Genomic DNA, 12,815 nt, shown 5'->3' with positions numbered 1-12,815 from the left:
TATATGTGATGCGTCCTTTCTCGTCGTCATTGCATATAGAGACGTTAGTATTGAAACCACTTATGTAGGTAGGTTTCTCGAATTATATAATAAATAGAATCTAACACTCGTGTTCATGTTATATTGAATTTATTGAACTCGTATATTAATTTCATATGAAACTCGCCAAAGGCTCGTTTCATATGAAATTAATATACTCGTTCAATAAATTCAATATAACATGAACACTCGTGCTAGATCCTCTATATATAGCATCGCACGGCACGTAAATCGGGTAAGTCTTGTTTTGGTTATTATTCTTACCTTTAAATTGTCCATGTAACGAAAATAAGCAGCTTATGAACCTTATATACAGTTAAATTGTCATAAAAGTATTATCTATTGAAAACTGTATACATAAAAGTACTTCTTTGCATTGCATGACAGTTTCGTGAGCCGTTTTTCCACAAGTGTCTCGTTTTGGGTACAGTGACGTTACAGTGGCAGTAAGCCACCAATCGGTGGTTTCCTTATTTACTTGGAGGTCCACATTGGAATATGTGGTTTTTGCTTAGAACATTCACAGGCTGGGGTTTTGAAGCCCAGAACAAAAACCTCTGAACTGCCAAAGGGTTATATGTCAAAGTGGTCATTGTTTATCAGGAGATTATTATAACTTCCATCGGAGGCATTTGCATCTGGATGAAAATCATTTAGCTGAATATATGTAACATATGCAGTGAATAATATAATCACTTGTCCTTTCAATTCAGGTCAGTCTGTTGGTGTGTTGTTGTCTTTATGTTTTAATGCTTTAAGTATAAATGTTCTGATAGATGTGCATATATATATAAAAAAGTAATGAATAGAAGACGAATCACAGCAGTTTTAATCTCTTGACTTTTGTAAATAACACTACACACTGTGGCTGTCTGACCACGTGTGTGACAGACACCTTTGAGATGTAAGATTCTAGTTAGACTTAAAGACATGTTCACACAAACAGTGTTACATTTTAAAACGTTTTAAGCGATCGATGATATCAAACAGTCATTACATCACTCAGGTCCCGAAAAGGGTAAAATCAACGTGGAGTTGGGCTCGCCATTTTATGTCCATCTCCACGACCTGCCCGAGTACTCAAAGATCCACATAGCTCAAACCGGTAAGGTTCGCCGTGCTCGAGTGTTTGGGTTGTCGAGATGTTCTGTATATAAACCCTCTCATTCCAAACCATGTCTCACTCTACCCGTGGAGAGATCTGAATCACCGCCCTTATTCCCTACCTAAATCGGCAATTTCCATAATTTCCAATTGACGTGTATAGTACTAGGAGACATAAATGTGTACGGTTTGGCATAACAATAACATTGGGTTCATTCATGACCAGGCCTGAAAGGCTAAATACATTTTTATGAAACTTCAATGTTATGTACATGTAGTACCGTTTAGAGCCTCAGTAGCGGGATGTACGTTTTGAGGGATAAAGTTGGTCGACGCCTAAGCTAGGCAGAAATCACCAAAGCAATTCTTTAATTTAATTTTCTGCAAAACCTACCTTTGGTATCCAAAACGGTCTAATTTTCTCTGAGTAATTTCCAATAGATAAGGTACAAACACTTATGGCCAGTGTTGGTACTTGATTTAATTACCCATCCGAGCATTTTCCTCCTTTACTATTTTGCATTGTGTAGAATATGATTTTGTATCTTAGGAAGTGTTAAAGAGTTACATATATGTTATTAAAGCGTTTCTTTTATGTAAAAAGCACTTTAAGCAGAACAATGACATTTTAATCCTAAAACAATATTTGTAGTGTTAATCCTAAAACAATATATGTACTGTATACAACAGTGTTTCGGCAATGTACTTCGGACATGTCATATGTCATGACAGCATGAATATTTAAGCTTTCGTGAGGCTAATGATTTAATTTCAGCAAAATATAGTAAATGTGGTGTTTGATGAAAACATAATGCTATTACCTTTTTTCCGATAAATAAGTATTGTGAACGTTGACTTTATTAATCATATGTGAAAAGGAACAGATATACTTCCATTATCCTTCCTGGTTCTTTTTGGCTAAGAATCATAGACAAGAGAACAATGTAACCCAAACCCCATTGTCTTCATAAACCGAAATCCAATATTGACAATGATTTTTCAGGATTAATCATATTCACACAATACAAAAGAGCATAAATTGAGGGATATTATCTCCTGCGTATCAAAATCAATGTAAGTACCAACGCTGTTCATGAGTGTTCGCAAATTCGGTGGAGAATTGTTCAGAGCAAATAAGATTGTTATGTCCCTGAATCATTTTCACAACCAATGCATAACATTTGGGTTACATGTACCAAAGATATGTCTGAAAAATATATAAGTAGATATGCCTACCTTCGTCAATATCGCACGCTTCGTTGCCGAAAACTCTCAATGCTCAACACCTTACTCATACTTGTGAGTCTAAATGCGGTGCTGTAGATGTTAAAGGTCAAATGTGTTGCCACAGTGATCCATGTCGTTCAATCCGAGTACGCATAAAAGAAAATAATGTTTTTAATGGTGTTATTATATCTTAAACTACTAGATAGAGATAAATATTTCGCAGGCTCTACTCTAAATGAAAACGTGTACGGCAAGCCAGCTTTAGTTGTGTCAAAGGAGCGATGTCAATCCTGTGTTTGATAAAGATATGTAAGATAGCATATATACATGTTTGTAGTTATAACAAATCTCTATATTCATACGATTATTTTTGAGATAAGATATCGTATACGATTATATCATATCGATTTTCATGAGAAATATACATGTATTGATATATAGCAGACATCTTATAAAATATATAAGATATCCTATATGTAGAATTTTATACGTTGCCTTAGGTTAATTTCTTTGTAAGATATCTTAAATACAATTTTATTAAATACTTCATTTAGGATTTAAGACCTATTTTATCCTTAATAAGATGTGTTATATATTTCATAAAATACTGGATCAAAATTGCGACCTGAATCCGTGTTGCATATAAGTTGGTTTTCCATATCACGATAATTTCAGATCAGCTGCAGTAACTCCTTTTGCTTTAAATCATTCTTACTTTTCCCACATTGTCACTCAAAGTCAAGGTCACGATATTCTTCCCCATGCGTTTTAGAAAAGGTCAGTGGTAGGCGACATCATTGTGATTAGCTGCGGTGATGCATAACTAGTCTCGGTGAATTTCAGAGGATGTAATCAGTAGAACGTGTATAGTTCCAGAGTCAGATCTCACCAGGGTTGGAAGGCAGACATGGAAGGGAATGTTTCCGATTAGAGAGCGTTTATTGCAGTATCTGAATTAATATAAATATTTCTTGCATACTTTAAAAGCATGTTTTTGCATGTAATAAGTGTATATGTACTAAGTAATTGCATGGTCTAATTGAATTTAGGAGTTTATTTGTAAGACATCCCTATGCATGACTAATGTAACTCGATAGGATGCCAGCCAAGACATACTTTGAAATAAACAATTATCTAACTAGAGGCAAGGTCTCTGATCTAACACACGGTTGTATTTGGTTTGTTTGTTTTAATGCTATTTTATATCACGTTGTTAGTTTCTGTTTTATTTTGATTAAAAACGAATCTTAATCAATGTTTTTATATTGCTGACGCTTACCAAGGGTCGATAGTACCGCAAGTCATATATTCCTTTTTATAGTTTATTTCCTTTGATTTCTTTCCGAGGACAAACAACATTCATAATAACTAAAAATATTCGAAAACAAGAAAGTTTTTATTGCATATTATTATTCTAACATCAAACAATTCTTCGGAAATTCATTGTGATTTATTCTTTCAAAATCACTGTTATTCAATCAAATTGTGACGTTGGGCTCTTTAAGAATGCGATAAAATGTTCAACGTCAACAAAAAAACTATTTAATGTCACTATTTTTGTAATTGATGTCAATAATATTTCAGGCCGTTATTACGATCAAGGGACGGTAGGAAATCGATATACCATAAAAATGTCCTTTTATATAAAAAAAAATAACCTGAAGCAAATCATCGCCCTACTTTGTTAAGTTCTATGTGTTGTTGGTGTATGTAGCACAGCAGGGACTCATTCACTTCATTGTGTATTGGTTACTGATATTAATAAAAGAGGATCACATTAAGGAAAACTAGTCCGGCTATTCAATACCTAGGTGACGCTGGATTGTGAAGACCAGGTTAGTTATATGAATGCAATATATATTTAATAATGTTAAATTATAAAAAGATGATATTTTTCTGTTTATTCTTTTTGTGAATTTATTATTTAAAAAAATACTGAACACGACAAAACTCAAACTCTTGTGTAAGACCTCGTGTTAATCATTTATCTCAATAAGAAATATGTGTGGGTCGTAATAGCATGAGACAATCAGATATATTGAGTCGTAATTCAATCTGTGTGTAACGTAGCCATACGGATCAATCCCACGCAGCAGAAGCAGCCGCATCAGTGTTACGGACCTATTGGCGATCTAGCTTCCAAATTCCTCTTTTAGGAAGATCACTTTATTTTTAAGAAAAGATATGCCTAAACAAATACAACATGTCTCAATATTCCAACATAACAAGAATTACGAGAAACTGTATCTGTAATTGATCTGGTATTAATGGGAGATGAAGCTACCGTGATAGTCGGTACTGGTGCCCCGTTACTGTAGGTCATGTGTGCGTGAGTCTGCGAGCCAGCATCACTAGATCGATACCTCTCCTACAAGTGTGTATAGAACCATGATGGCGTCCTCCATCCGAATGTCGATCTTAGTCAGACGTACAGTATGTGTATAACATACCAACACAATTCCAGGATAATATCATCTTCATGTGGAATCGGTATGTATCTTTTTGATTATTGTGTGTTTGTGATAACTGTTTGTTTTTACTTTGGTTCCGTTGACAGATGTGGATAACGAATACGACAACATAATGAACAAGGCCTTACGGTCTTACAAACTACATAGGGACAAAGAGAGGGCGGACACTCGACAAAAACTGCTCAAAACCGCCTACAAGAAACGTTGGCATGTCCCCCACGCCCCCTCTAGGCCGGTTACCCCAGACCGGAAACCACGCCCTAAATCATCATTGCCTCCCAAGATGGACGCCATCAAGGAGGTTCTGGAGGCCAATACAACCAACGAAAGTTACGACAGGTAATCGTGGGCTTTATCAGGGACTGGTCGGCTGGCTAGACATTTAAAAATAAGGCAATTACTGATCTCTTATGTGTCAAAAATGGCAAATAATTCGAAACCTTCTTGATATTTTTGTAGGATTTTGGATATTACTATGGCATCATTCATTGCGCTTGTGTAAATGTACCCTTTATTTTAATGACACCCATTAAAACAGAAGTACATACTATAGAAATAACCTCTTGGGGAAAATGTTTCATATTAGACATCGAACACAATTTGTCATTTAAAGTCATGTGTATATAGTATCCAATAGTGTGCAGTTTAGAAGTATTTTGCATCATGTAACACTATGTTTATCTCGTCAAAATATTGGTTACCCAACGACAGTCATTTGTTTTGTATGTAGACTGCGTCAAATCTTACTCAAATGGAGACACATGCCAGTAAGTTTCATCTTACAGTATACGAAAAACGGTATCTTCCCACAAAAAAAATAGAAAGCCATTTATCAACGTGAAGCTGTGTTTTACCGTTAAAGGCGCTATGGTGGACATGTATCGATTCACAGTCATGCTATACATGTTGTTGTTGAAATCATTGAGGAATTGGTCAATAAAGCGAAACGAAATAAATCCCGATGAAAGACTTCGCTGAGTGTAGATCGACATGTGGTGTACTACATGATTAGAAAATGTGCTCTTTCAGATCAGTGTGCTTGAAGCCATCGTATTTATCAATGAAGCAAAATGCACCGCGTTGCATTGCAAATGTGTTGTACGTAAATTTTGTTTTAAGAACTCCCCTTAATAATTCCCGATAACAGGTGAGGCGTTAGATTCCTCACATCAACAGCTGTGTTGAGAACGGCTCACCGAACGCTAAATAAATCGGACCCTTCACTACCGTAATGCAACACGTGTACCATAAGAAGAAGAAGAACAAGGACGTGTACAAACACTTGATATAACCATTTCATATCAGATCATTCATATTGATATTTTGATCAATATTCAGTGAAATGTGAAGGGGAACATTATTCAATCATGGCCTGTCGTGTTTGGATTTCTCTGTCTGCTGTCCTACTGCTATTATCGTACTGTTGCATGTATGTACGGGAATGCATGGCGAGGACTACTGGTGCGGCAATGGCAGCTGACTCGCTTTACGCAATGCCTTTAATTATTCATAGTCTGTAAAGATCGGTAGTATGTGAGGAGGAACACAAGGGGATCCTCTCAGCTACCAAGGTATACTACCCTAAAGGGAGCTAAATTGGTATCTTACCAATTAGTGTCAGTCTCTGGCTTAGCATATAATAACATGTATCAAAGGTTCTGTCATACTAGTACATACCTACCCTTATGTGTGCTGTCCTTAACGTATTGCCACATCTATGTAAACCAAATTGGCGTGTTTTTCTATCTATCAGAGAAAGGTTTTCTTCATGCTGTAGGTTCTATAGAGCAGATCCCTAGAGGAACCAGAGACTATTAATCAATTATCAAATAACTTTGCTTTCAACGTTTACCCAAGAAGTATGTACAAGATTATGTTTGATTGTAAAATACCAACTTCCACCGATTCAAAAATGGCATGTTTGGATAAGTATGGTTAATTTTTAAAACATATAGCCGCTTTGATGTTCTACTTAATTGACACAGAAACACATCAACGCCACATGCATATACGTAGTTATGGGTTTTTACCGCTTTAGGAAGACAAATCGATATATTAGCACTGAAATGTACAGGTGATCAAATGAAATAGATGTTTACTCATCCGAACAGACATCGGCTGACTGTACGGAAATACTTGTGTTTTTTGCCTCAATGAAGCGTCATCGTTATTGACAGAATTGATTAGGAGCAGGAGAATCGACGAGCACGTCATTAAACACCAGCCAAATCACATCGTCTATGCTAAGTAAGCGATAAAATTACATTAGTCAAATTCATTTGCCAAAAATAATCGATGAAACCTAATAAATTATCTCTTAGGAGACAGACGATATTTGAACGTGGTCACAGTACTGTAAACGTTGTTTTCTAGCAAAATACATTCAAAGCATCAAAGTCTAAAAATCATATACAAGACATATTTTACAGTCTAATTGGAATTCACAGCCCTGCAGAGGCTAGTCGGCTCGAAATCGGTCGAAAAATGATACTTCTTGAATAGCTCCTGGTTTGTGACAGTAGATGGTATGCTATTTTTAGAGACGTGTAGGTATTGAGTGTATGGGTAAGGTTCGCTCGTTCGAAACAGTGTGGCTCTACCTCTACCAGCTGTGTATGACCTCTGGACAAATGTTGATACTGTCCCTTGGTAAAACTGGTGATGTTCTGTTCAACCTTCATTGTGTATAACTACACTGCTATTGACTTTGTCTCAATTTTTGTTTTGTTTGACGCCAATTACTGACAAGTTATTAAGCATGTAGTTATATGTTATATTCTTGAAAAAGTATTTTTTTATTAAACAATTAATGACAAATTCGGTTATGGTAATGTATATCCCCGACAGAAATGTTATAGCTATACAATTCCTGAAATAAGCTGACAAAGGTGTTGCTGTTATTAGATTAGGTATTAATTCGTGACAAACCCGTCGTGGTTATGTTCCCTGACAAACGTTTTTATGGTTACAACATTAATTTTGGACAAAGCTGTTATGATTTCTGTCAAAATCTATTAAAATTATTCGATTCCCGACGAGAAAGCTGTTGTAGTCATGCAAACCCTGACAGAGCTGCTATGATAACAACTTCTGACAAAGCTGATATTGTTATATAATCCTTGATATAGCTGTTATAGTTATACAATACTCGACGAAAAAAATGCTACAGTCATACTAATCCTGATATAGCTGTGAATTTTATAAAATCATGACCAAATATATGTACATTCAGTTACCTACAGAGCTTGTATTGTTATACGATTTCTGATTAAGTTATCGTGGCTATACAAATTGTGACAAAGCTATTACTGTTATACTTTCAGACAGAGATGTTGATGCTATACTTCCTGACAAAGCTGTTAATGTTATACTTTATGACAAAGCTGTTATTGTTATACTTCCTGACAAAGCTGTTATTGTTATACTTCCTGACAAAGCTGTTATTGTTATACCTCCTGACAAAGCTATTATTGTTATACTTCCTGACAAAGCTGTTATTGTTATACTTCCTGACAAAGTTGTTATTGCTATACTTCCTGACAAAGTTGTTATTGTTATACTTCCTGACAAAGCTGTTATTGTTATACTTCCTGACAAAGCTGTTATTGTTATACTTCCTGACAAAGCTGTTATTGTTATAATTTCTGACAAAGCTGTTGTTGTTATACTTCCTGACAAAGCTGTTATTGTTATATTTCTGACAAAGCTGTTGTTGTTATAATTTCTGAAAAAGCTGTTATTGTTATACTTCCTGACAAAGCTGTTATTGTTATATTTCGGACAAAGCTGTTGTTGTTATACCTCCTGACAAAGCTGTTATTGTTATAATTTCTGACGAAGCTGTTGTTGTTATGCTTCCTGACAAAGCTGTTATTGTTATACTTTCAGACAAAGCTGTTATTGCTATACTTCCTGACAAAGCTGTTATTGCTATACTTCCTGACAAAGTTGTTATTGTTGTACTTCCTGACAAAGCTGTTATTGTTATACTTCCTGACAAAGCTGTTATTGTTATACTTCCTGACAAAGCTGTTATTGTTATACTTCCTGACAAAGCTGTTAATGTTATACTTTCAGACAAAGCTGTTATTGCTATACTTCCTGACAAAGCTGTTATTGTTATACTTTCTGACAAAGCTGTTGTTGTTATAATTTCTGACAAAGCTGTTGTTGTTATAATTTCTGAAAAAGCTGTTATTGTTATAATTTCTGACAAAGCTGTTATTGTTATACTTTCAGACAAAGCTGTTGTTGTTATACTTTATGACAAAACTGTTGTTGATATACTTCCTGACAAAGCTGTTGCTGTTATACTTTCTGACAAAGCTGTTGTTGATATACTTCCTGACAAAGCTGTTGTTTTTATACTTCCTGACAAAGCTGTTGCTATTATACTTTCTGACAAAGCTGTTGTTGTTATACTTCCTGACAATGGTTTTGTTGTTATACTTCCTGACAAAGTGGTTGATGTTATACTTTCTGACAAAGGTATTATTGTTATACTTTCTGACAAAGCTGTTGCTGTTTTACTTTCTGACAAAGCTATTGTTGTTATACTTCCTTATTTCTCCTGACAAAGCTGTTGCTGTTATCCTTTGTGACAAAGCTGTTCTTGATATACTTCCTGGCAAAGCTGTTGCTGTTATACTTCCTGACAAAGCTGTTGCTGTTATACTTCCTGACAAACAGTTGTTGTTATATTTCCTGACAGAGCTGATGCTGTTATACTTCCTGACAAAGCTGTTGCTGTTATTGTTTTACTTCCTGACAAAGCTGTTGCTGTTATACTTCCTGACAAAGCTATTATTGTTATACTTTTCGACAAAACTGTTGCTGTTATACTTCATTACAAAGCTGTTATACTTTCTGACAAAATTATTATTGTAATACTTTCCGACAAAACTGTTGTTGTCATACATTCAGAAAAAGATGTTATTGTTATGCTTTCTAAAAAAGATGTTATTGTTATACTTCCTGACAAAGCTGTTATTGTTATACTTCCTGACAAAGCTATTATTGTTATACTTCCTGACAAAGCTATTATTGTTATACTTCCTGACAAAGCTGTTGCTGTTATACTTCCTGACAAACAGTTGTTGTTATATTTCCTGACAGAGCTGATGCTGTTATACTTCCTGACAAAGCTGTTGCTGTTATTCTTTCTGACAAAGCTGTTGTTGATATACTTTCTGACAAAGCTATTATTGTTATACTTCCTGACAAAGCTGTTGCTGTTATACTTCCTGACAAACAGTTGTTGTTATATTTCCTGACAGAGCTGATGCTGTTATACTTCCTGACAAAGCTGTTGCTGTTATACTTTCTGACAAAGCTGTTGTTGATATACTTTCTGACAAAGCTATTATTGTTATACTTCCTGACAAAGCTCGTATTGTTATACTTCCTGACAAAGCTGTTGCTGTTATTCTCTCTGACAAAGCTGTTGTTGATATACTTCCTGACAAAGGTGTTGTTGTTATCATTCCTGACAAAGTGGTTGATGTTATACTTTCTGACAAAGGTATTACTGTTATACTTTATGACAAAGCTGTTGCTGTTCTACTTTCTGACAAAGCTTTTGGTGTTATACTTCCTGTCAAAGGTATTATTGTTATACTTTCTGAAAAAAAATGTTATTGTTATACTTCCTGACAAAAGTGTTATAATTATTCCTCCTGACAAAGCTGTTGCTGTTATACTTCCTGACAGAGCTGTTGCTGTTTTACTTCCTGACAAAGCTATTATTGTTATACTTTCTGACAAAGCTATTATTGTTATACTTTCTGACAAAGCTGTTGCTGTTCTACTTTCTGACAAAGCTATTGTTGTTATACTTCCTGACAACGCTTTTATTGTTATACTTTCTGAAAAAAATGTTATTGTTATACTTCCTGACAAAAGTGTTATTATTATTCCTCCTGACAAAGCTGTTGCTGTTATACTTCTTGACAGAGCTGTTGCTTTCTACTTCATGACAAAGCTATTATTGTTATACTTTCTGAAAAAAACTGTTATTGTTATACATTCTAACAAAGCTGTTATTGTTATACTTCCTGACAAAACTGTTGCTGTTATCCTTTCTGACAAAGCTGTTATTGCTATACTTCCTGACAAAGCTGTTGCTGTTATACTTTCTGACAAAGCTGTTGTTGATATATTTCCTGACAAAGCAGTTGTTGTTATACTTCCTGACAAGGCTGTTATTATTATACCTCCTGACAAAGCTGTTGCTGTTATATTTCCTGACAGAGCTGTTGCTGTTATACTTCCTGACAAAGCTATTATTGTTATACTTTTCGACAGAACCGTTGCTGTTATACTTCCTTACAAAGCTGTTTTACTTTCTGACAAAGTTATTATTGTAATACTTTCCGACAAAGCAGTTGTTGTTATACTTCCTGACAAAGCTGTTATTATTATACCTCCCGACAAAGCTGTTGTTGTTATACATTCAGACAAAGCTGTTATTGTTATGCTTTCTAAAAAAGCTGTTGTTGTTATACTTCCTGACAAAGCTGTTGCTGTTATACTTTCTGACAAAGCTGTTGTTGTTATACTTCCTGACAAAGTGGTTGATGTTACACTTTCTGACAAAGGTATTACTGTTATACTTGCTGACAAAGCTGTTGCTGTTCTACTTTCTGACAAAGCTTTTGATGTGATACTTCCTGTCAAAGGTATTATTGTTATACTTTCTGAAATTTCTTTTTATTGTTATACTTCCTGACAAAAGTGTTATTATTATTCCTCCTGACAAAGCTGTTGCTGTTATACTTCCTGACAGAGCTGTTGCTTTTATACTTCCTGACAAAGCTGTTCTTGTTATACTTCCTGACAAAGCTGTTGCTGTTATACTTTCTGACAAAGCTGTTGTTGTTATACTTCCTGACAAAGATGTCGCTGTTATACTTCCTGACAAAGATGTCGCTGTTATAGTTTTTTTTACAAAGCTGTTGTTGATAAACTTCCTGAGAAAGCTATTATTGTTATACTTTTCGATAGAGCTGTTGCTGTTATACTTCCTTATAAAGCTGTTATACTTTCTGACAAAGTTATTATTGTAATACTTTCCGACAAAGCTGTTGTTGTTATACATTCAGACAAAGCTGTTATTGTTATGCTTTCTGACAAAACTGTTGCTGTTATACTTCCTGACAAAGCTGTTGCTGTTATACTTTCTGACAAAGTTATTATTGTTATACTTTCCGGCAATGCTGTTGTTGATATACTTCCTGACACAGCTGTTGTTGATATACTTCCTGACATAGCTATTATTGTTATACTTTCTGACACAGCTGTTGTTGTTATACTTCCTGACAAAGTTGTTGCTGTTATACTTTCTGACAAAGCTGTTTTTTCTTATACTTTCTGACAAAGGTGCTGTTGTTTTACTTCCCGACAAAGCTGTTATTGTTTTACTTATTGTTATACTTCCTGACATACATGTAGCTGTTGCTGTTGTACTTCCTGACAAAGCTGTTATTAGTATACTTCCTGACAAAGCTGTTATTGTTATACTTCCTGACAAAGCTGTTGCTGTTATAGTTTCTGAAAAAGGTGTTGTTGTTATACTTCCTGACAAGGCTGTTATTGTTATACTTCCTGACAAAGCTATTATTGTTATACTTCCTGACATACATGTAGCTGTTGCTGTTGGACTTCCTGACAAAGCTGTTATTGTTTTACTTCCTGACAACGCTGTTATTGTTATACTTCCTGACAACGCTGTTATTGCTATACTTCCTGACAAAGCTATTATTGTTATACTTCCTGACATACATGTAGCTGTTGCTGTTGGACTTCCTGGCAAAGCTGTTGTTGTTATACTTCCTGACAACGCTGTTATTGTTTTACTTCCTGACAACGCTGTTATTGTTATACTTCCTGACAAAGCTGTTATTGTTATACTTCCTGACAAAGCTATTATTGTTATACTTCCTGACATACATGTAGCTGTTGCTGTTGGACTTCCTG

General features: G+C 35.1%; 1 protein-coding gene across 4 annotated transcripts in view; it reads left to right on the top strand.

Moving 5' to 3' along the window:
* LOC110451950 overlaps positions 1 to 12,815 on the top strand; it is a 99,020-nt gene that overhangs the window by 79,209 nt on the left and 6,996 nt on the right. For all 4 annotated transcript variants that reach the window (XM_021500190.1, XM_021500191.1, XM_021500189.1 and 1 more), the window contains exon 3: positions 4,928 to 5,180. In XM_021500190.1, the coding sequence (XP_021355865.1) occupies positions 4,928 to 5,180 (253 nt within the window). The remainder of the gene's footprint in view (positions 1 to 4,927; positions 5,181 to 12,815) is intronic.

This window comes from Mizuhopecten yessoensis, unplaced genomic scaffold (genome assembly GCF_002113885.1).
Source record: "Mizuhopecten yessoensis strain PY_sf001 unplaced genomic scaffold, ASM211388v2 scaffold6307, whole genome shotgun sequence".
Taxonomy (NCBI): Eukaryota; Metazoa; Mollusca; class Bivalvia; order Pectinida; family Pectinidae; genus Mizuhopecten; species Mizuhopecten yessoensis.
The sequence above is the reverse complement of the archived record's forward strand: the minus strand, read 5'-3'. Positions and strand labels throughout refer to the sequence as shown.